Source organism: Theobroma cacao, chromosome 10 (assembly GCF_000208745.1).
Source record: "Theobroma cacao cultivar B97-61/B2 chromosome 10, Criollo_cocoa_genome_V2, whole genome shotgun sequence".
Lineage (NCBI taxonomy): Eukaryota > Viridiplantae > Streptophyta > Magnoliopsida > Malvales > Malvaceae > Theobroma > Theobroma cacao.
The window spans coordinates 195,299-216,677 of record NC_030859.1 but is presented as its reverse complement, the minus strand read 5'-3'; the positions used below and the strand labels follow the sequence as shown (position 1 = coordinate 216,677).

The following is a 21,379-nucleotide window of genomic DNA, read 5'->3' as shown; positions in this document are numbered from 1 at the left end:
TCTCAGATTGGAAACTTTCTTTGTGCCTTGTCTAGACAATCTGCTTCGCCCTGTAAGATGATAGGCGCTCTTCCATTGCACACTTCTCTGGTTCCTACAACTGACCAGACAACTGGGGTTGCAACGAAACTTTTGTTTGATGTGAAAGTGAGAGCATTTAAAGTAATTTATTAATCGTTCTGGCTATAAATCAGCCAAAGACAATGCAGTAAGATGCCTCGGCAGGTTTACGAGTTCAGCTACAAGCAATTTAAATAACTTGAAAGACAATAGACTTCCTCTCACAGTTCTCCAACCTCTAATATAAACTCTCAATTTAGGAAACACAATGCACTCATTTTCTCTTCATTTATACCATGGCAGAGCAAAGTGCATTGACCTCCTTTTATATAGTATCATCTTCCCTAGGATGCCAGCTCAATGATACGAGGGACAAATAACGAGATTTTTAATAGTGATATTACATGAATCTGCACTCGTTAAAAAAAATTGAACTAGGCCTTGATATTGACAGATTTCTTCCACCTTGAAGCAAATGTTTCTGCTACCAGCAGAGGGAAAGCAATAGTTGCGTCACAATGTACCTGATTGGATATGATCAAGAGAAGAGACGGGAATCAAAATAGTATATTTGTTCGCTTCTGAGGAAAACAAACTAGGGCAAGCAAACTAAAAAGATGAAAGTGCAAGCCAAGAAAGGATACAGAGGAAAGACCCAATTGTAGAAGTCGAAAAGAGATTTACAATGAGCATATCTAATAACAGAAGCTGAAAGACAATGGGGTACACAAAGGCATACCTTAACCGTTTTAGCAGAACCTCGTATTTTCCCCCATGAAATAGCCTCATCAGGCCGGGCTCCAGAATCACTCCCATCAAACTCTTGTGCTGTATTTATGTAAACAGCATAATCAGCACCATTACGCATCATATTAGCATTGCAGATATGATGCTTTGGCAGTCCACCTCCTAGAATTATCATTCCTGTTTTCCTGGGACTTGCATGGACTGCTTCACTATTCATGGCCCTAATATCTGTTCAATAAGTAAGACGATTAGATGTTTATATCCCAATCTTCAATCAGTCAGTAATAAGCAAGTAATGAAGATGAAACAGAAAACACCTACCTTGCACTACATCAATTATCAGACCTGGGCTGCGAAAGGAATGAAAATACAACATATCCCCCAAAGAGCCATCTGTTAAGCCTGGACAGAAGACAGGAATCTCGTTCTGGAAAATACTCATAAATAATAAAAATAAGCCGTGGTGCCATAAGGGGAAAAACAAATATTACCAACATTATGCTTAAAAGTCCTCCTAGACTATCATTGCATAGAGCAAAATTACAAAATCTAGATGATGAAACTTCAGAAACATGATATGAAATGCATGTTCTCTACTTTTACAGTTGCTTGAGAATTCATTAGTGGCGTCTTCTTCAGTAATAAATGAATTCAATCACTTGTTCAAGATAAACTCATGATATTAGTTGACGAGACTCATATCGTACGGCATTGTAGTAGAAAGGATAAAGTAAGGTAGTCAAGCAGTAACAAAATATCTTCACAACAATAATCCAATACTTCATAATAGATTTAACAACTATAACCAACTTATTAGTATTATATATGACCTCAATGGGGTATAGTAAATGATGACATTTATTACAGAAGGTCATTGATACCAACACAAAAGTCAATAATGTAGATCTGACCATTTTTATCATAGAAAAAGAAAAGGGGGAAAAGTAGTTATATTATCACAGCATTAAGCTAAATTGGTAGGACACTTGCCTTGTATGCCCAGTAGAGGTATGAACTTTCATTATTTATTTCTCTTCCCAAGCGTGCAATTAACTTTGATGGAGTCCACAATATATTCTGTGAAAACCAAAAACAAGAGGCAAGAGGAACTTAACAGAATGGCAGACACCACTAGGTCACAAGAGATACATCTAATAATGGTAACTGAAATCAATAGAATAGAGTACAAATACAAGCTCCATTATTATTCGATTTGACCTCATCTACAATCTTCAAATTCTTTACTAAAAAATGACAATACACAAAAAATTAGACCCCGAGAATTAATCTTCTTTTCGATATTTAGTGAAAACTAAAAGGGCCCAAATCCAATGTCACAATTTGGAGCTCAAATTTGTCAGACAAACAAGAGGGTATGACATAGTCTGCATGTGTTTGTGTGTAGAAGTACCTCTTCAAGTTGTTCCTTCAACATCTGATCAAAAATTGGAATGATCCAATCCTCAAATTTGCAGTAGTTGTCATTAGGAACCAACAAGTTACCAATGCGATTCAATCCTCTTGAACGTAACTGAGCACCAGGTAGATAAAAATCACCTTTATATGTTGGTGCAAGGCACTTTATGAGATCTTCTTCTATGCCACCAGTTGTAGTAACTATTACATCAACCTGCAGTCAGTTTAACAGCAACACTTCTTAGATGGAGTGGAGAGCCACCAGAGAGCCACATCAAGAACCTGATGACAGATTTGAAATCCTTTTGAAAAATAAGGCCAAAGATAAAATTGATTTTAATTATTTACAGCATTTAACTATTTCAGATTCCTTTCCCTTATTTTCTTCTTTTTCTCCTTCTTAGGTTCCTGCTGTGGGCAAGATTCAGAGGATTGTAGACAGTCTACTACTTTTTATCTCATTACATTTTTCATTTCATCTCATCTCAATTCTACACAAAAGAAGTCAGATTCTCAGGTTTGATTAGCAACTCACCATGTGATGCTCAGTAAGATAACGAACAGTATCTCGAAGACCAGATGAAATAAGATTTGATGTAAAACCCAAAAAGACCTTGCATCTGACAGATTCTCTGTAGGCAGGATCCTTCTCCTCACTGCAGTCCTCAGTTATAGCCTCATCAGCAAGCCTCCAGTCTAGCTTCAATTGGATTGAAAATGTGTATATAGAATAAGCTAGCAACAACCAAGTAGTAGAAAAAGAAACACAAACACAGCATCCAAAACAGTATGAGAAAAAAAAAAAGAAAAAGAAATCTAAATAAATGAAACTAACCATCTCATTGACAATTTCCATAGCTTCTCCAAGATTGGAAGCTTGAAATCCAGTGGAAAGCATGGACTTGAGAAGCTGGGAGTAGTTTACACCCTGATTGAAGTCATAACCCTCAATTTTAGTACACTTCCCCTCAAGGGAATCTGACTCTTTAAAAACGGTGGAGTGTACAGAGTTCATGAGCTTATCCTCCATATCTCCCTTTTCTTCTTTTGTTCTTGGCCAGGAAACCTGGCAATGGAATAAACATGAATAAAGCATCAAGCTTAAGTTGTTTGGACTGATATAAGAAAAAAAAAAACAAATGAAAGAGATTGGGCATTGCCAACCATTTAAAATTACTTCCTTTTTATGTCCATTATTTTGTGATAATCATTATAAAAGCTGATTCAAGCAGTAAGCCTAAGCTTCCAAAATGAAAAAACCTCCAAAGGACTAGCTTTATTACTTAAAATGCAGCGATAAGTGGCAAGAGCACTTTACTGATACATTCCCACACATATCCATATCTAGATTGCTTATTGCATCAAGCTATTTCAACCAGCAAGATACTGATTGCATAGCATCATTAAGTCTTATTCTTCACATCCCAAATATCCATCAATATACCCTAAAATGATGAAACCACTTCATTAAATAAATAAAAAAAAACCCTGCTTTCAGTGAACCCTGTATCACACTATCAAAATCCCAACCAAGGATGAAAATAGCTTAGAAATTTGAAAGTAATTTCAATAGACAATTAAGGTACAAGCAGAGCAGCAAATTGAAGAACCCAAGTTTAAGCAGAGACAGAGAATGTAGTTAATTTGCAAATTCTTTTGCAGGCAAAAAGCATTCATGAAACAAATACAAAGCAATCCGAGAGCGAGACTAAGACAGTAATCTTCAGCTTTGTTAGTAATTTCTAAGAAACGTAGAGAGAGAAAAAGGAGAGAGTCAAACCGGGTTTAAGAGCTTCGGGTCCGAAAGACAGAAAGCAGCCTTCTTTAGGCGGCGTGGAGAGACCGACGGAGAGTTGAGAGGGTTTTACAGTACGCAGCTTGCGGCAAGATTCTTTCTTGTTATGTTCCTTGTTTCTTTTTTCTTTTATTTAAATGAAATTGGGAAAAGAAGCACAAAAAGGTCATTATAATGTTTTATTTTTTCAAAAAATTTTGAAATTTGATAATTTTATGCTGCTTGTTTTAATTTGGGATTTATTTTTTTTGCTAATTAATTTGATTATTGATTTGGAAAGCTAAGTTCTTTTTCATGGGAAAATGTTTAAACTTTGACACCAAATTCAAAGGCTAAAAATTCAATTCAACTTATTTTCTTATTCTCAAATTTTTTTTCTTAAAATTAGTGACTTTGCCAATGACATTTGAGTACTATTTAGATTATTGTTACCTATTTATAGATTTATTTTTTTAACAGTACGAGTCTTATTAAGTTCGAAAAATTATTAGGTCAATGTCGTTCGAAATGGATTGGTTATAATTTGGGAATTCTTTACTTCATTCTTTGAATACATGATTAAGAATTCTTAAACAAACTTATGAAACATACACTTGAGTAAAAAGCTTTGTTTTTTAATCATCTTCGGCTTCATCTTGGATCCATCACAGACATGGATAGGCCGTTCAGTGAGTAATTTTCAAACTCCTTCTCCTCCACGTTTGTTTCTATGATTCTTCTTCCTGTGGAAAATGCAGGGTTCTTCGGCAGCGGTAGTTGCATTTCTCCGGTCAGCATAGAAATGACATCGGACATGGTCGGCCTATCGAGTGGACTATCCTCCACGCATAGCAAACCCAAAGTGATGCACCTTAAAACCTGGGGTTTAGAACATGAGTCGCTTAAAGTTGGATTCACCAATTCTAATGCCGCACCATGTTTCCATAACTCCCATGCCTGACATAATCATTTCGCAGTTTAAATGTCAGAATGGCATGTTTTGTTTCAAAACGTAAAGCTACCTACCGTAAGGGTTTGACATGAACTTACATATCCAACAAGGTTAAGTGGGCGGTCAAAGTGAAAAGTGCTGGTGTTCTTGCGGCCACTGACGACTTCCAGCACCATCACTCCGAAACTGTAAACATCAGATTTTACAGAGAATATACCATCCATTGCATATTCTGGAGACATATAACCACTGCATTCATTTGTAATAAGGTTATTTAACATGTTCTTGTTGGTAAATAATGAGTATAATAAATGTTCTACTTACTATGTACCGACGATTCTGTTAGTATTTGATTGAGCTTCGTTTGTTTTGTAAATCCTTGCCATCCCAAAATCTGATATCTTCGGATTCATGTTCTCATCAAGCAATATGTTACTTGCCTTCAAATCTCTGTGAATTATCCTTAGTCTAGAGTATTTATGAAGGTAAAGTAATCCTTGAGCTATCCCTTCAATAATGCTAAACCTCTTATTCCAATCCAATAGCTTCCTTTTTGATTCATCTGTTAAACAAAAGGCATTAAAGGCATTAAAGGCATGACATGAAATTTTGGCAGTCTATGAAATAAGAGTGCAACTGTTGCTAACCAAAGATAAAAGAGTCCAAGCTTTTATTAGGCATGTACTCATAGACCAGCATTTTCTCTTCCCCTTGAACACAAAAGCCCAACAGCCTCACTAGATTTGTGTGTTGCAGTTTAGCTATCAGTATGAGCTCATTCTTGAACTCCACAAGCCCTTGTCCTGATCCTCTTGATAATCTCTTTATTGCTACTTCTTGTCCATCAGGGAATGTCCCCTGGCATGTTAATAAACGAGTAATTATCAGTTAAGATAGAATGTTTAGAAAGAGAGTAATGAAATGATTCTCACTGGTTTGCTTCAGGCAGGCACCTTGAAAACGGGTCCAAAACCACCTTTTCCAAGCAAATTTTCTGGTGAGAAGCAATTTGTGGCAGACATGATAAATGCTGCGGTATATATGTTTAGATTGTGACCATGATTTCCAGTGTGAAGCTCGCTTATGTCACTTGCTCTATCTGATGTCATTAGATCAAGCAGAAACTCCTCTGTTCAAAGCAAGTTGAAGTTACAGAAATGATGAGCACTATGAAAAAATCATGTTACTCCCCTACGTTTCAGTCAATTTTTAGTTTGCGGAATTTTACCTTCCATTCTTGTTCTTCTTCTTCTTCTCAAATAAAACAGGATGCCGAGCAGTATTGTGATCATTAGAGCGATCGCTATAGATATTAAAATCCATATCCAACTTTTTGACTCTGCATCAATGTACAAGGAGAACAGTATTGTGTATGATTGCTTTGTACCATCTAACAATATTAAAAGATGATATGATGGAACCAAGAATGAAGAAATTGAGCTCAACAAGAGTGATATTAAGGATAGACCAAGATTAAACTTACTTGAACGGTGACGAGTTATGATTTGATATGAAGTTGCATCCAACCCACCTTGGATGTAAGGCCCTGAAAGAAACTGGCAACCAAGGACCATCTGTTCGTTGACTCCCAAACATCCACAATCTTTCCAGCAAATGTCCTTACAGTCGTTTAGGGAAAGACTATTGTTCCCCAGAAGTGTATTATTTATCGAATTTTTATGTGTAGGTATGATAGATATTTTTTCGTACTTATCTCCATTGCTTCTGCACTTTGGCCCTTCCCATCTCACGCAACCATTCTCTGTGATATCACCGGCACAAGTTCCTGAATTAAATAGGTATAACCTACTTTCACATTCCAAACTCCCATCGTCCAACAACACCAACCTTGCGTTTTTCCTCCCATCTTCAGGAGTATATTCACCAATTAGAAGCGTATAATAAAGATATTGCTCATCAACGTTAGAAACATTAGTGAAATTGTAGTTCATGTTCAGTGGATCCAGGGGGAGAATATTTTCAAAACTCTCACCAGTAGTCCATAAAACCCTGTCTTTGAGCCGAACAACTAACCCCCCTGCTACAGGATTCCACTCCAGGGTAAACGCTCCAGGAGCTGGGATTGATTGAGTCAACCAAGATGTAAGCGACCGGTTTCTTCCACGGCTGACCCCCAATTTCATCCCAGGCAGAAAAGTATCAGTTGGATAATCAAAGCTTTCCCATAGTATTCTGTTTTCCGGCCCGTTAGAGTCTTCATCTTGCAAAATAAGATTCCCAGAATCTTCTAAGACGAGCTTTATGTTGGTGGCAGCGGTAGACTGCAGTGAGAAAAGTAGGAAAGGATTCCCACCGGCGTGTGTAATTTTGAGTCCGGTGTTGTCTATGATGAGAACTCCGGAGTCATCTGCGATGGGGTCGTCTCGGTTGGCCAACCAGATGGGATGGTTTAACGTGTCTTCAGTGTACCGCAAAGCTAAATAATACCCGAAGCCTTTGTCACCCCAAGTTGCATCATACTCTTGTTTGTAGAAGCCTAAGGTGACATTTCCACTTTTGGAAACAAGATGATCAGATGAATTGAGCTTATCACCTAGGCTGAGCGTGTCTGTTGCAGCGTCAGATATCCAAAGGCAAGCCAAAATGAGCAAGAGGACTTTGAAGCTGAACATGTTTAGATTGGACGAAGGCAAAATACGCCTGTTAAGTGCTGAGCCCTTATGAATCTGTGGGTTGCCTGTAGTAGTGTTGTAATTGCCTTTGAATTAGTCGCCAGCCTACCATCTTGGCAGCCCAGTTGTATTATTCTCATGCTTAATAAGTCTTCTGGTTTACTTGTCAAAAAGGACAACAGCGTTGGGTAGATTGTTAGGAACTGAAATCCTATTGACGCCAGCAATAACCCTTTTCAATCATTCAATGTTGCAATTTAGATATGTGGACCATTTTCTTTTCTAAATAGTAATTACTTCATGAAATCAGGTGTGTTACTGAGGCTCCTAGAAAATGACTGACCAAAACTAGGTACCTGCAATTATGCAAGTTCACAATCAAGTTGAGCAATTACAAATGAAGAAGCATAATGGTTATACCAACACCCTTGCTCCATAAGAACCATAGCTATTTATCACGGTGGAACATTACTAAAAAGAATAGCACTGCTCGAGGCAAATTTTCTCTCATGTATCAAAACAAAGACGCCTATTTTAACAAAAGGTAAATGCATGAACCGCCCGTGCTCTTTTGAAACGCAGGGAAAGGTTCACTATTATATGCTCTGCTGTTGAATGAACTGCACAAAAGGACACCATCATCCCTGCTCATGAGACCATAAATGAAGTGAAAAGGTATTAATGGCTTGATGGACAGAGAATCTGGTAGCATCCAGAAAGCAGTTTTTGGTCAGCAACATTGGCTACTCAAGCGCAAAGCTAACCCTCTTCGTAGGTTTCCCATTCCTCCAGCAATGACTTGTCTGATTATCATCTCGTTGGAACCTGTGGCTATTGTAACCAGATATATACTGATGAGAACTTTCCCTCTTCCGGGAACCACCATGCCACGCTCCACCACTGCTGCTATTTTTTCTGAAGTCCACCTTTCTTGACCCAATATTCTTGTTCTCCCACTGTTTCCAACCCCATGAATTTCTCCCATAATCTCCCCACCCCTGATCCTTTGCAGCTCCATTGTGTTGAACAAAACTACGGTCCCATGAATTATCCCCATTAGGCAACCTTTTATACTGCTGGTTCCTTCGGCAAGAATTCCGTTTGAAGTCTCCCCATCCATCATCCTTCCCAGAGCCAATGCCTTGACAGCTATGGCCCCATGAATTGTTGCCGGTATTCCAATCCCTTGACCCATAATCTCCCCATGAGTTGTGCTTTCCACTTTCATTTCCCTGAGTAATGCCATTATCCCAGGGATCATTTCCATTACTATTTAAATTCCTAGAGCCATCAACTTTACTAACCGGCTGGCCCCAGCCTACAAGATCCTTTAAACCACTATTACCCTGAATATCGTTGTTACATTCCCAAGGATTCTCAACTTTATAAGGGTTTGCATTACACCCTTCTGAAGGAGCAGATGAAAGGTTCATTGCAGTTTTGTTTTCATGTACTACCTTGCCATCTTTGTCTTTGGCAGCAAAGTATTCTTGTTCTAAATCCATAATCAATTCAGGATCGATATTAGGATTCCAATTTATTTGATCAATAAAAACATCTGGATCAGGAGTAGGAATGTCACAGGCGAGGCCATTAATCTCTGCCCAATAGCGCTTTTTTGCATTTTGAAATGCTTCTTCTCCAGCTGAGTCATCCCAATTGAGCACATTCTCATTGTAGCACATGAACTTCTTGGCATCAACAATCTTCCGCCATGATACCAATCCAACTAAAGTGCAGAATTTCTTCTCCCACAAAGGCACACCATCATTCCAAAACTCTAAGAGAAGAAAAATACAATTAGAAAAGAATCACACACATTGCAAAACGGAATGTAGACAGTAATGAAAATAGTAAATGCCATGTCCAATATTTGATTGGTAAATATAGCCATTAACAGAAAACTAATGAGAATAGTCCAGCGGCTAAAGCCCATGCAACAAAATTTTAAGTTAAAATCAAACAGGCAATTACTAATAAATTAGGAATAACATGTAAATCATATAAGTTTAGTAACTTGTAATATCTTTCATGCATTCCAAAACCAATTTATAATTCTATGGAATATGCCAAAAATACACCTAATGGTCAAACAAAGAAAGTTAATTTCTTTTCCATCTACAGTCCTCCCTTTCTGTGAATCATTCTTTCCTTCCCTTAAAGCATGACCCCGATTCGATGCTGTATCAATTGTGTAGCATCTTCAAATACCAAAGACATACAACGTTTAATGCTTGCAACTTGTTCTGGAATCTATTTAATCAATAAAATTATGTAAAAAAATCACAATTTAATGTAAGAAAGAGAGAATTCAAGTAAAACCAACAACTATAGAAAACCAAATTCACAGAAAAGATTGAAAACACAATGTGCATAGAATCATAAAACAGTACAGTTATACGTATGTAAAAGAAATAGGAGGAGTACCAGAAACAGAAGGTTCAGGTTCATGATAAGAAGGAGGGTATTTAGGAGCTCTATCTTGGCGGTAAAATCTTCGGTGCGGTCGATATCTCCAATTGCCCATCGCCCCTTGATCACTCAATATGCAACTCTCCAACCCAAAAAGAAAAAAACGAAGCTTTTAATGAAGGAACACAGAAAACAAGAAGCAGAAGACAAATTAGAAGGATGGGTTGTTTCGAAAAACGAAGCTTGTCTCTTGTCTGATATTAGAACAGAGATTCTCTGGAGAAGAGACGAGAAGTAACGAACACACACTTGGGTGAAAGAGCAGAGAGCTTTAGCGGTTTTGTCAGATGCGATTGCAAGCATATATATATATACAGACAGGTTTATTAGTTTCGGGTGCGCGGAAGATTTTACAAATTATTATTTCTTTTTCTTTTTTATACTATTACCATGTATCTCCTTCTTGGTGAAGTTCCCCTTTTTATTTCCTTTTGAAAGAAGTTTGAAGATAACTTGTAGTACAATTCTTTCTTCTCATGTTTGACAATGTAAATTGATTATTTTCATGCTTTAATTTTTCATGAAAATTAAGATAAAAGTCTTTAATCTTGATATATTTTATATTAAAATTGAAAAGAGTTATAATATAATAGATATTTATTACAATATGAAAAAGTAAAAAAATTTATAATAAAAATAAAAATATTAAATATCTAAAAATATTATAAAAAAAAAAAAAGATAAATCAGAAAAAGGAAGGGAAAGAGTACTTCTTTATTAAGGACAAGGCAGCAGATCTTTTACCAAAAGGGGAAAAGGTAGACAGTCTCTATGCTCACATAGTTTGGTGACATTCAACAAATAATTTCTAATAAAAGATATAGTATATTGTTTCAATTCATTAGAAGAACAAAAACATGATACGACATTGTTGTTTAAATCACAATCCAATGACACATTGTCATCTTGCCAGAAATTGTTGAATGTGAATGGAGCAGCTTGAATGTGTATTCTGAAAACAAAGAAGCAATGAGTTCGAGTAGTCTTTAGATTAGATGCCATTAATAATGCAAGAAAGTAACTCATGCAGGTAGCCAGTGAACACGTATCACAACAGCAATTCAATCTTTCCTTGCTGGTATGTCTTGCCGATAGATTCATTTCTTCACTCATGATCCAAGTGCTGTAAAAATTGACATCTACATGCCACACTGGACAAGATCAATTTTATATAAAAAGGTACATTTCATGGAGATTTAGAAAGGTTTAGTAGATTCGACTGTACAAACAGTTTGTGTTAGATTGGCATCAGCAGATGTCCAATGAGTCCTCAAAAATTCTTTAGAAGATGTTAGTAGGTTGTGAAGAATTGGGTTTGGTGAATCACTTCTGCCAAGAATGTTCTCCACCTCATCAACTAATCCTACAATAATATCCTTCCGGAAACGAGAGGCATTGTCCTTGAAAAAGTTAGACCATGCTGACTTGGAAAATGCCTGTAACTCCCTCAAAGGATGGATGGTAATACATGAAAGAGCAGAAATGTAGTCATTTTTCTCCAACTTCATGCAAAATCTTTCTTTGATCAGAGGCAGAGGAGGGGTCCTATCAGCCCTTGCCATGTGCTCCCAAGTTGTTTCAATTAGTTCCCCCTGCAAATGTTAACAGGTCTCAATAACCCTTGGCCAAAAATAAAAGCAAGGTTGTTTGAAACATTCTAATCATGGACAAATTTTGTAAGGACCTTTCCAGCTCTGGCAGCATCCAGTATCATGTGGAGATGACGTTTTGCATTGAAGTGAAATTCATGGTGCAACATCTTTCTATAGACACGCTCAAACTCATCCCACCTCTTCTGTTGAACGCATGCATCTAACATGATATTGAACGTATAACTATCAGGTATCACTCGATGCAAATAATCAGATTTACTGCTGATTTGATTTGCATCTTCTAACATCTTCTGAAAGAGATCTTTCGCTTGATCAAATAATATATGATCCAGATAAGCTTTTAGCATGATGTTGCAAGTGACAAGATTTGGAGAGCAAAAGTTCTGCATTTCATTGAAGATGTATGCCCCATTTTGAATGTTTCCAGAGTCTAGACATGCTTGAATTAAACCAGTATAAGTTACCACCAGAGGTTTACTAGCAACCTTGCATATTTTCTCAATCTGTAAGAGACAAAATGCAATAACGCATTAGCCAATGTTTTGGTTAAGTGATAGACATTACCTCAATAGTTTATTGCATATTCTTTCAACTGTAAATTTCTTCAAGCTCCTAAATACTCATAAATAACTTTTCCAAGAATAAATGTAGAAGGCATGAGCAGAAATTGCTTCAAATGGTGACAAGCACAAATAAAATAAATGCACTAAACAAATTAAGCATTAAAAAGAAATACCTGCATCAGTGCTTCCTGGCACCTTCCAGAACTACAAAGACAGCGAGCAAGGTCATAATAAAGAGCAGCAGAACCTACAATTCCTCTTTTTTCCATACCTTGAACAGCCAATACAGCGTCATCTATCTTACCTTCCTTCCAAAGGGTATTTACAAGAACTGAAAATAACGCGAAGTCAACTTTCAAAAAACATTCTTACGGAACCATGACAAAATAGATGACAATAAATACCTCTATAAGTCAAAGCATTTGGCATAGAAGATTTCTCAATTTTCCTGAAAAACTCATGAACCAAGTTGTATTTGCCACATGCAAACATCACCTACACAAAACAAAAAAAGTTGTACTATTTTATCACAAAGAGAATCCATTTAACAACATAATATCACAAACTGCAGAGAAGTCATTTCCTAGTTCAATGTTATGTTGTGATCCTAGAGAATATAGCCATGACAACTCATGCTAGAAACTCATTCCTGCAACAATACACTGCTACTCCTTAAAACCATATTTTTGCTTGCTAGTAAGAGTTCTTAAAACAAAACTAGTTTGATGTCATTGGATGTTATCTTCAAGAAACTTCGAAATGTTGAAGGCACTTCCACTTGCAATTTAAGAAATGTACACAATCATCCAAAATGTTGCAATAATTATTATCACTTTATAATACAAAAACCTGAACCTATAATTAAAATAAGTTTTGTAATTTTAATCACCTCCATTACAAGTCCATAAGTCGTAGCGGAAGGCTGTAAGTGTTGTTGCTTTAACTGCTGCAAAACCCAAAATGCCCCCTCCCACTGTTTCCGCCGAGCACATGCATTTAGGACCTGCATACACAAGAAAAATATGATCATTCTTTATATGCACCTATAATACTGCATAAAATCAAACCAAAGATGACTAATCGGTTTCTGAAGATGATAGTATTTAGGTATACTAATACTTATTACTGACAGCATTGTAAACCACAATATCAGGCTCTAATCTCGGGTCCCACTTTCCAATTAGCCCTGTCTTGAATTTCTTCTTGGGAGGAGATCGCATGCTATCAATAACATGAAAGAGTTCCCTCATATGCCCAGCTTGCCCAAGAGTGACAGCAATGGAATGATAAGCGACTATGTCAGGATATGAAGCCATTTGTTGCTGCAGTAGATTGGGAGGAAAAAAAAAGTAGAGTCAAATAAACCTTTCATCAAGCTAAATGCATTTCATGAGCCATATAGATGGGAATTGAAGTGTATTACCTGCATTGAATGAAATATGTTAAGAGCTTCCACAGGTCTCCTTGCTTTCCCAAGCACATCAAGTGCAGTTGTGTAAATATGTCTGCATCATAAAGTTATACCTCGTTAAAAGACATATACACCACGCACAATTTGTAAAAATTAAAAGGGAAAGAATAAACAGGTAGCACTCCATTTCTAAATAAAAAATACTAAGAATGTTTGCAAACGTTATTGATTCAAATTTGTACAAAATTAGAAACTAATGGGGCTGGGGGAAGGAAAATACCTGAGCCTGTAAGATTTGAAGCGCTCGCGCATTTGAAGCCACTCGATGACTTGAAGTACCCGCCTCCAGTTCCCTAGTTTACCCAATGCCTGGATCACCCTTAATATACAATAATCTGTAAATTTAATTTTTGCACTCCGCATCATCTTAGAAAACATCCACTCAGGCATATCAATGTCTGCACCATTCAACCTGTTAAAACAAACTACTTTAAGATGACTGAGACCATTATAAAACCTGACTGAACTACAAATATAGAAACCGGTAATTAACAGGGAAAAAAATGGATATAATCCATGACAAATGACATTCACTAAGATGGATCCTAGGCACAACAAAAATGTTGACAATCAAGATTTTAGCAATAAGCACTTAAGGCAAAATGAAATTTCTCTGGCATGATTTAACTTCAGCTATCAACTCACAAGATTCTTTTTCTACTATAAAAAGAAAAACTTATAAATCCAAAACTGTCTTCACACAATTGAATCAAATCTTAATAGCTCTCCCTTGTCTAAAACTTATCTTACTCCACTTAATCCTTTGATCAATTCAAATAACCAGATGCTACAGTAATTAGTAAACCATAAAGAATAAATGAAAAAATAGTTAAAAAAAATAGCAACTTAGAAATGTTCAAAATTTTGATAGGTAAAAACAAAGAATGTAGCTTACACCTTGTTATCATTATAAAAGATTGATCATCACTTCATATAAATAACATCACCAAATTGCAAACATAAGGAAGGAAACTTGCAGAAAAGAAGAAAGAGGTCCATAGGGTACATACGACTTTGCTAATCTTTGAACTCTCTCCTCCATTTCCATCTTTGAAGCTCTTGGCTTATCAAAAACATCATTGGACTCTTCAAAGTTCTTGAAGGCAGATCTTTCCATTCTCAAATCATCATCTTCATCTTCTTCAAGAAATGCCTTTCTACTTCTAGTTCTTCTTGCTCCTTCATTCATCGTGTTTACTCCATTCCATTTAACGATTTTGGACATCTTTACTTCCTCAGAAAACTCCCCAAACTTCATCAACCTCACATCTCCTTCATCACTTTTTGATTTTGAATCATATTTGCCTCTATCCATATAAACAATATTGTTATTGGAACACAAATAATATTTAAATTAGAATAAAAAGACTAGCAGAAGAAGAAGAAGAAACAGGGCATAGAGCACGTACAAATTTGCTAATTTTGTTATTCTCCCTTCCATTTTAATTCGTGAAACTTGTGGCTTCTCCACAACATCATTCGATCCTTCAAAATTCTTGTATTCATCTGTTTCCGCCTTCAAATCATCATCTTCACCTTTCACAAGCAATGCCTTTCTGCTTCTAGTTCTGGTAGCTTCTTTACTTTTCATTTTTACTTCATTGTGTTCAACAACCTTGGACACCTTTTCTTCCTCCCCAAATTTTCTCCTTGAATCATCCTTTGACTTGCCTCTGTTTGATTTTTCAATGGAATTGCCTCTATTTGATTTCAAAGATTGCTTCTTCTCCCTAACAGACTCCATAGTCTTCAAATACTCATCAAAAGACGGCTTAAAATCGAGCTCTTTCTCAAGAATCCCTCCACCGGAATCAACCACTCTTAAAGCAAAACTCCATTTCTTCTTGCTTGAATTCTTCGAGGCGACCCCACAAGTTGGTCTCCAACAATTCAAGAACCCACTTGGAGGAAATGGTTTCTGGCTAGAAACTGAAGTGCAAATTCCATTCTTTTCAAAACTAAAGACACCCATTTGAGCACTCCACATAGTCATGAAACTAAAGCTCTCACCTTTGGCTAGTTGGCTGCCTCAAAGAAAACGCTGCTATGCTAAGATTAAGCAGCAACTAGCAAGGCTCCGGGTGGTGATATGCTGTGCGACTAAATTTTCATAAAGATAAACCAGAAGTTAAAAGTTCTCGAAAAGATATTGTCGGGGTTGAAGAAAGAACCAACTGTTGAGTGACTGTTCTGTTCTGCTGACTAATGCATTCAGAACTCAAGACAGCTACGCTGTTCACTTAACTCTTGTTTTGGGCCAAAAGCTCAAATGGATCCAAATAGTCCATTCATGGCTACTGGACTCAATAGTTTTAGTTTTTGAATCTGTTGGGCTCAATGTGAATTGGGTTCTTTTCTTTTCTCAAGAAATTTACCATACTTGAGGAAAATGGATATTCAATCTTCTCAATAATGTAAAAGAAGATACGAATTCTCATGCCAAACTCCTTTTCTTTCTTATATCCTAAGTAATTATGAGTTAGATGAATGATTAAATATTTCTTTTGTCTTTTTTTTTAGTTGGTAATCATATTAGCTTCTCTAACATGTGCAATTCAATCAATCTTTTGATGCATTTTCCACACATAAAGTTAAAGTCACAGGCAATGGGGCTTGGTGCATTTTTCCAACTTTTATCGTTCTTGCAAAGAGAAAAGGGAGTCCATGGGTACCACATAGTGTTGGTTGCATGCATATTTTTGGGTAAAGCATGGGATCAAGGAAAAACCTGGAGCTAACATGTGCTGCTTGGTTCCCACTTTCCAATTCCTATCATCTTCACCAAGCAACAGTCAACGTTAGTAATTAATGGTTTTTTTGGCAAGCTTCTAACTTACAAAACACATATGCCTCTCAAAGTTTCTCATAGTGGGGCTTCAAGCCTTATCAGGAATTTTGTCAGCCAATAATGACTGTCCTCTACCCCTTGCATTTTGGCTTCTGCATTAGTTTCTGACACAGTTTTATAACATGAATTTCAAGCATCTCATCAAGGGTTGAAACTTGAAGCTGGAAACAGATTTTTTTTCTTCTCAAGGCTCAAGTGCTAACAGCCTAGCTAATTTAGACCCCCAACTTTCATGGTACATCAAGAAAGGTTGTCATACATGATGGGTTGTTTCTCCTGCAGCCCTTCTGCCATTCCACCTGCCGAGGGAAAAACAAATATATTTGGAAAGGAAAAGATGCCATAATTGGTCACAAAGGCATTAGCAATGCCATAATGCTAAAGCTTTAGTAGTTAGACAGTATGTAAAAAATGTGGTCAAAGGACTGGTGATGGTCATTTCAGCATGTTCGTAACTTTTCCAGATCTTCAGTTTAAGCTTCTAGCTGAAGCTGCTAGTTTGTAATTGCCAGAGATATTACAACTAATTAAGTTCTTCTATACATCTGCATAACTGCCTTCTGAAAACAATGATTTTAGAATAAACTATGAATTATGCATAATTAATTCATTATTATTGGAGGCGTTTTGACTTTATTATCCTGTGATTGCATATATAATATTTGCCTTGATTAACCAAAATACTTCTATCTTTACCCATTTGATTATAATTAACAAAACTTAACTCATGTGCATCTGAAACACCTTAAATATATCTCTTTTCTTTTCCTTAATATGACTTCAAACCTCAGAAATAATTCATAGTTTGTAGTTTGAGTCAGAGACTCAGGGGGGGTTTTGGTGTTCTGAAAAGGAAAGAGAATTATTCTTGTTCTTTTATAAAAGCTGAGTATGAGACTATAAGCTTGTATGATGATTTGTGACTATTCATTCTTTCAAGTTTGGGCCCTTTCACAGCTGTCATTCCCCTCCACAACTCAAGGCTGCTTTGTTTTCTTCTCCTAAAATCTCTCATCCTTGCACATTGAGAACAATGACACTCTCTCTCTCTCTCTCTCTCTCTCTCTCCTCCCTCATCCCCCACTGCCCTCAATAATGGCAGTATATGTATGCGTATAAATGTTGGTGTGCGCATAATAGTATCTCAGTGTAGTACTTGTTTTTAAGGAATGGTCCATATTTTTCTTAAAAAGAATGATAACTTTACCTTGAGGGCAAAGGTAAAGGTTATCATTGCCTTACTCTTAACAAGAGTAATGCAAACACCCAAGGTGTTAATCTGGACAATCTGTCAGGTGGTTCATAGTTTCAAGCCAAAGTACTTGGATATGTCTTGAAGTTTCTCCATAATGAATCGTAGGGAAGATAGGGGTAAGCTGAAAATATCGATATCAGAACTTCAATGCCTCAAAAATTTGGTGAATGGGAAGGTGTGATTGGTCCCACTCTACAGCCTTGAGATCACATATCCTGCAAAATGCAAGCAACAGCACTATAAGAAATCCTAGCTACTTTCTCTATCAAATTCATTTTATATAGCAAAATTGAGGATTTATTGGAGTACGGTATATGGTTGCACTTGGACCCCGAAGTTAAATAGAATTCTGACAAGCAGCAAGGTGAAACCACACACCTGCTGCTATTGCAGTGCCATGTTCCTTCCTCAAGAAAGAATTAAGTGAAGGATAGTTGAGTAATTTCATTCCCAACAGACATGTTCAAATGTCTGTTAGGACTCGAGAAAAAGTGGAGGGTTGGAAAAGGATGGAGAGGCCCCATGAAGCTGAAAAAGCCTTTCTCATAATTCATTGAAGAGGTTCCCTCCATGAAAAATAAATACCTACAGTGACTTCTTGGAAGGCCCACAACTTTGAACAGATGAAACTCATCATGAAAAGGATGGAAAAAATATGAATCATTGGACAAATATCTAATTGTGCATTGCTAGAGATGATCATCAACTGATGAATTTAACCGACTTTTGGGTGTTAGTGGTTTCAGTTTTTCAAGGACAAATATGGATTTCTGAAGTTATATCTGATGGCAATTCCTTCACTACCACTTTTCTTGGTATTTGGTGTAATAAAGAATGGTTGATCTAAATTCCACGGCTATCCTATCTCAATCTCAGATATCCAATTTCCCAAGAGCCAAAGCTTTTTGAAGCGGTGATTCCTGTTTGATTCTCCGAATCACGGGATTCTAGGAAATGGGTAAGAATTCAGAGCAACTTTTGTGCACAATCTATATGGATTTTGCCACTATAGTATCTCTTTTGACTTTTTTGTTAATTGCTTTCAAAAACTTTGGTTCTTTCTTTCAAAATGATTGAGCAAATACTTCATTCTCTCTATGTGTTTCTTCCTGCTCTAGCTTTCCTCCATTTTTCAGCTTTTTTCCCTTCTCTGCAAGAATGATTTTGTGGTTAGCTTAGGATAAGCTGAAGAACTGTAAAAGATTCATAATTACTGAAAATAACTAAACTTTTGCCTGAAGTTGTAGTTCTTCAATGGCTAAGAAGAAGAGCTGGTTCAATCTAGTGAAGAGGTTCTTTCTCTTTGAGACACTTTCAACAACAGAAAAGGTAATTTTGCTCTTTACTGATTTTTCTTGTTTCTCTGTATGAATGGCTGTCATGAATGTTATTTATCTCTCAGAAGGAGAAAAGAAGGAAATGGATGTTTGGAAGGTTTAGGACCAAAAGGTTGGCATCCCTTGCAGCTGCATCACCACCAAGAGACAAGACTAAAATTGAAACAGATGAAGATCAGGAGAAGCATGCTTTAACTGTGGCTATTGCCACAGCTGCTGCTGCTGAAGCAGCTGTTGCAGCTGCTCAGGTAGCAGCCGAGGTCGTTCGGCTCACTGGTACCCCTCAGTCTAACCATAAATGTGAAGGAGAAGCAGAAGAATACATAGTGAATTTTCAACCCGGTTCCTCTCCATCTGCTGATCAGCATGAGAGGAAGAAGATCCAAGAACTTGCTGCCATTAAAATCCAGGCTACCTTCCGGGGCTACCTTGTAAGTTCTCTTTATGCATCCTTACTGAACTTCCTTCTTTCCTATTAGTTGTTTGTCAGTGACTTGTCATTGTAGTTCCTTGTGATAAATCAGGAAAACTCAGGTGTGAGTTTGGCTGGGAAAAGAATTACTATATTACAACAAAATTTGCATATGCACTTTTATTAAGTGAGTAGTCTCAGTCAGAAGTGGTCCTCCAAAACAAATCACACTAACTATTATGAACATAAATTCCACCATTGATTAACTCATATTGGATTTTAAAGTTCTTATGGAGAAAACTTGTAGGCAAGGAAAGCTTTGCGGGCATTGAAGGGGATAGTGATGCTTCAAGCAATCATCCGAGGCTGGGCTGTGAGACGACAAGCAATGAATACTCTAAAATGCTTACAATCCATTGTAAGTATTCAGTCTCAGGTCTGTGCAAGGAGATTCGAAATGGCAGAAGGCATTTGGCAGTCTGATGAAGACAAACAGTTGCTAACATTGAAAGACAAGATTATTAAGGTATGCACCATTTAAATTTCTTTCTTGATGTGAGAAGGGCTCCATTTAATTGGAGTGGAAAAAATGTTCAAAAAAATTACAGGTGGACACAAACAGTCACAAAAGATGGGATGATAGCATTTTGACAAAGGAAGAGGCAGATGCAATGGTGTTAAGCAAGAAAGAAGCTGCCATCAAAAGGGAGCGGATAAAGGAATACTCATATGTTCATCGGGTAACCCTCTTTGGCTTGAAATATCTGTCTTGAAATTTTTATATACCTAGTGCATTGTTCTCAGGAGTTAGAAAAGTAAATTGCAGAAGTCAACAGAATCAGAGCAGAACAAGGGTAATGGAGGATTAAAGTACTGGTTAGACCAATGGGTGGATACTCAAGTGAGTAAAAGTAAAGAACTTGAAGATTTGGACTCAGTTTGGAATTCAAATCCCAAGCCTGCGGAGGAAAACAGAGCTAAACAACTAAGACTGAAGACCTTTCCGCGACAGTATCATATGGAAGGATTGGATTCTCCCCTACCGGTTCCACGAAGATCATTTCATAGAAAGCAGTGTTCTTTGGGAGAAGACAACTCTTTTTATACCTCTCCTGTAGTTCCAACTTACATGGCTGCTACACAATCTGCTAAGGCAAAGGTAAGATCAATGAGTTCGCCAAAGCTAAGGCCTGGAAGTTTTGATACTCAGTCTGAAAGCTACTCACCATATAAGAACAAGCTCTCTCTCATATCTTCTATTACAAGGGATGTGCCCAACAGTTGTAGGATCAGTAGCAGGCCTAGCGCTTATCAGCAGAGATCCCCTAGCCTGAAGGGTGTTCCAGGTCCTGTAAAATCAAAAAGAACCTTAAAGGATCTTAGCTTTAACTCTGAATGTTCGTTGCCTAATTGGGTGCGAGAAAGCACCTTCAGATGATTCTTTCATATTCTGATCATTAGGTGCTGGTAGAATGTCTTTGTTATTGTGTTGGTTTGAAAGTGTAGATGCTACTTTGTGCTTAAACAGTTGAATCAATCCAGTTTCATGTTTGACTGATGCAGACTCCTGAGATACTACCTGGATAACAATTATCTTACGAAGCTACAACATTAAAGAGAAATGACATAAGAGTCGTTATGGTTGGAACTGTGATACCTCACATTTCATATCAGATATGAATATAATTGTTAAGACCTATATAATAATTCAAGTCCATCATTATTAGTAATTTGAGCGTAAGGTTTTGAGGACAATGTGGTTTAGTTTCAAAAAACTACTGGGCCAGACCCTCCTCCATCAGTCACTCACATCTCCTTGGCCCATG

The 21,379-nt window shown here is 37.1% G+C and overlaps 5 protein-coding genes across 7 annotated transcripts; 1 reads left to right on the top strand and 4 right to left on the bottom strand.

The window, feature by feature from the left end:
- Positions 136-4,146, bottom strand: LOC18585734 (deoxyhypusine synthase). Its single transcript, XM_007008706.2, has 8 exons — positions 4,004-4,146; positions 3,059-3,289; positions 2,759-2,923; positions 2,219-2,437; positions 1,798-1,884; positions 1,129-1,234; positions 800-1,035; positions 136-584 (listed from the first exon to the last, which is right to left on the bottom strand). Exons 2-8 carry the CDS (start codon positions 3,251-3,253, stop codon positions 495-497), a joined length of 1,098 nt encoding a protein of 365 aa, XP_007008768.2. The 5' UTR covers positions 3,254-3,289; positions 4,004-4,146; the 3' UTR covers positions 136-494.
- On the bottom strand, positions 4,517-7,864 carry LOC18585733 (G-type lectin S-receptor-like serine/threonine-protein kinase CES101). Its single transcript, XM_018129062.1, has 7 exons — positions 6,433-7,864; positions 6,178-6,288; positions 5,903-6,078; positions 5,597-5,807; positions 5,274-5,511; positions 5,048-5,198; positions 4,517-4,954 (listed from the first exon to the last, which is right to left on the bottom strand). Exons 1-7 carry the CDS (start codon positions 7,580-7,582, stop codon positions 4,649-4,651), a joined length of 2,343 nt encoding a protein of 780 aa, XP_017984551.1. The 5' UTR covers positions 7,583-7,864; the 3' UTR covers positions 4,517-4,648.
- Positions 7,918-10,425, bottom strand: LOC18585732. The gene is made up of 2 exons (XM_018129064.1): positions 10,010-10,425; positions 7,918-9,362 (listed from the first exon to the last, which is right to left on the bottom strand). Exons 1-2 carry the CDS (start codon positions 10,107-10,109, stop codon positions 8,326-8,328), a joined length of 1,137 nt encoding a protein of 378 aa, XP_017984553.1. The 5' UTR covers positions 10,110-10,425; the 3' UTR covers positions 7,918-8,325.
- LOC18585731 (pentatricopeptide repeat-containing protein At1g30610, chloroplastic) lies at positions 11,101-15,908 on the bottom strand. Its single transcript, XM_007008702.2, has 10 exons — positions 15,111-15,908; positions 14,712-15,008; positions 13,922-14,113; positions 13,654-13,735; positions 13,361-13,552; positions 13,120-13,233; positions 12,635-12,725; positions 12,404-12,561; positions 11,739-12,170; positions 11,101-11,646 (listed from the first exon to the last, which is right to left on the bottom strand). The coding sequence occupies exons 1-10, from the start codon at positions 15,692-15,694 to the stop codon at positions 11,251-11,253; spliced, it is 2,538 nt and encodes an 845-aa protein (XP_007008764.2). The 5' UTR covers positions 15,695-15,908; the 3' UTR covers positions 11,101-11,250.
- Positions 18,388-21,115, top strand: LOC18585730 (protein IQ-DOMAIN 14). Of its 3 annotated transcripts, none has more exons than XM_018128611.1 (6): positions 18,388-18,762; positions 19,052-19,133; positions 19,210-19,572; positions 19,861-20,079; positions 20,162-20,293; positions 20,380-20,991. In XM_018128611.1, exons 2-6 carry the CDS (start codon positions 19,059-19,061, stop codon positions 20,989-20,991), a joined length of 1,401 nt encoding a protein of 466 aa, XP_017984100.1. In that variant the 5' UTR covers positions 18,388-18,762; positions 19,052-19,058. The 3 variants fall into 3 exon arrangements, with proteins under 3 accessions (XP_017984100.1, XP_007008759.2, XP_007008760.2); XM_007008697.2 differs by having other exon boundaries at positions 18,389-18,762; positions 19,207-19,572; positions 20,380-21,115; XM_007008698.2 differs by having other exon boundaries at positions 18,389-18,762; positions 19,046-19,133; positions 19,207-19,572; positions 20,380-21,115.

Excerpts from the sequence above, each read along its gene's own strand:
- LOC18585733 (XM_018129062.1), bottom strand. The coding sequence starts at position 7,582 with ATGTTCAGCTTCAAAGTCCTCTTGCTCATTTTGGCTTGCCTTTGGATA. Across the intron at positions 5,512-5,596 it reads CTTGGACTCTTTTATCTTTG|ATGAATCAAAAAGGAAGCTA; the intron begins GTTAGCAACAGT and ends TTTGTTTAACAG. Across the intron at positions 5,199-5,273 it reads AACAGAATCGTCGGTACATA|TGGTTATATGTCTCCAGAAT; the intron begins GTAAGTAGAACA and ends AAATGAATGCAG.
- LOC18585730 (XM_007008697.2), top strand. The coding sequence starts at position 19,059 with ATGGCTAAGAAGAAGAGCTGGTTCAATCTAGTGAAGAGGTTCTTTCTC. Across the intron at positions 19,573-19,860 it reads CTACCTTCCGGGGCTACCTT|GCAAGGAAAGCTTTGCGGGC; the intron begins GTAAGTTCTCTT and ends GAAAACTTGTAG. Across the intron at positions 20,080-20,161 it reads TGAAAGACAAGATTATTAAG|GTGGACACAAACAGTCACAA; the intron begins GTATGCACCATT and ends AAAAAATTACAG.
- LOC18585731 (XM_007008702.2), bottom strand. The coding sequence starts at position 15,694 with ATGACTATGTGGAGTGCTCAAATGGGTGTCTTTAGTTTTGAAAAGAAT. Across the intron at positions 14,114-14,711 it reads GTTCAAAGATTAGCAAAGTC|GTTGAATGGTGCAGACATTG; the intron begins GTATGTACCCTA and ends TTGTTTTAACAG. Across the intron at positions 12,171-12,403 it reads GCCAGGAAGCACTGATGCAG|ATTGAGAAAATATGCAAGGT; the intron begins GTATTTCTTTTT and ends TGTCTCTTACAG.
- LOC18585734 (XM_007008706.2), bottom strand. The coding sequence starts at position 3,253 with ATGGAGGATAAGCTCATGAACTCTGTACACTCCACCGTTTTTAAAGAG. Across the intron at positions 2,924-3,058 it reads TGGAAATTGTCAATGAGATG|CTAGACTGGAGGCTTGCTGA; the intron begins GTTAGTTTCATT and ends ATCCAATTGAAG. Across the intron at positions 2,438-2,758 it reads ATCTTACTGAGCATCACATG|GTTGATGTAATAGTTACTAC; the intron begins GTGAGTTGCTAA and ends AACTGACTGCAG.
- LOC18585732 (XM_018129064.1), bottom strand. The coding sequence starts at position 10,109 with ATGGGCAATTGGAGATATCGACCGCACCGAAGATTTTACCGCCAAGAT. Across the intron at positions 9,363-10,009 it reads ACCTGAACCTTCTGTTTCTG|AGTTTTGGAATGATGGTGTG; the intron begins GTACTCCTCCTA and ends TTCTTCTCTTAG.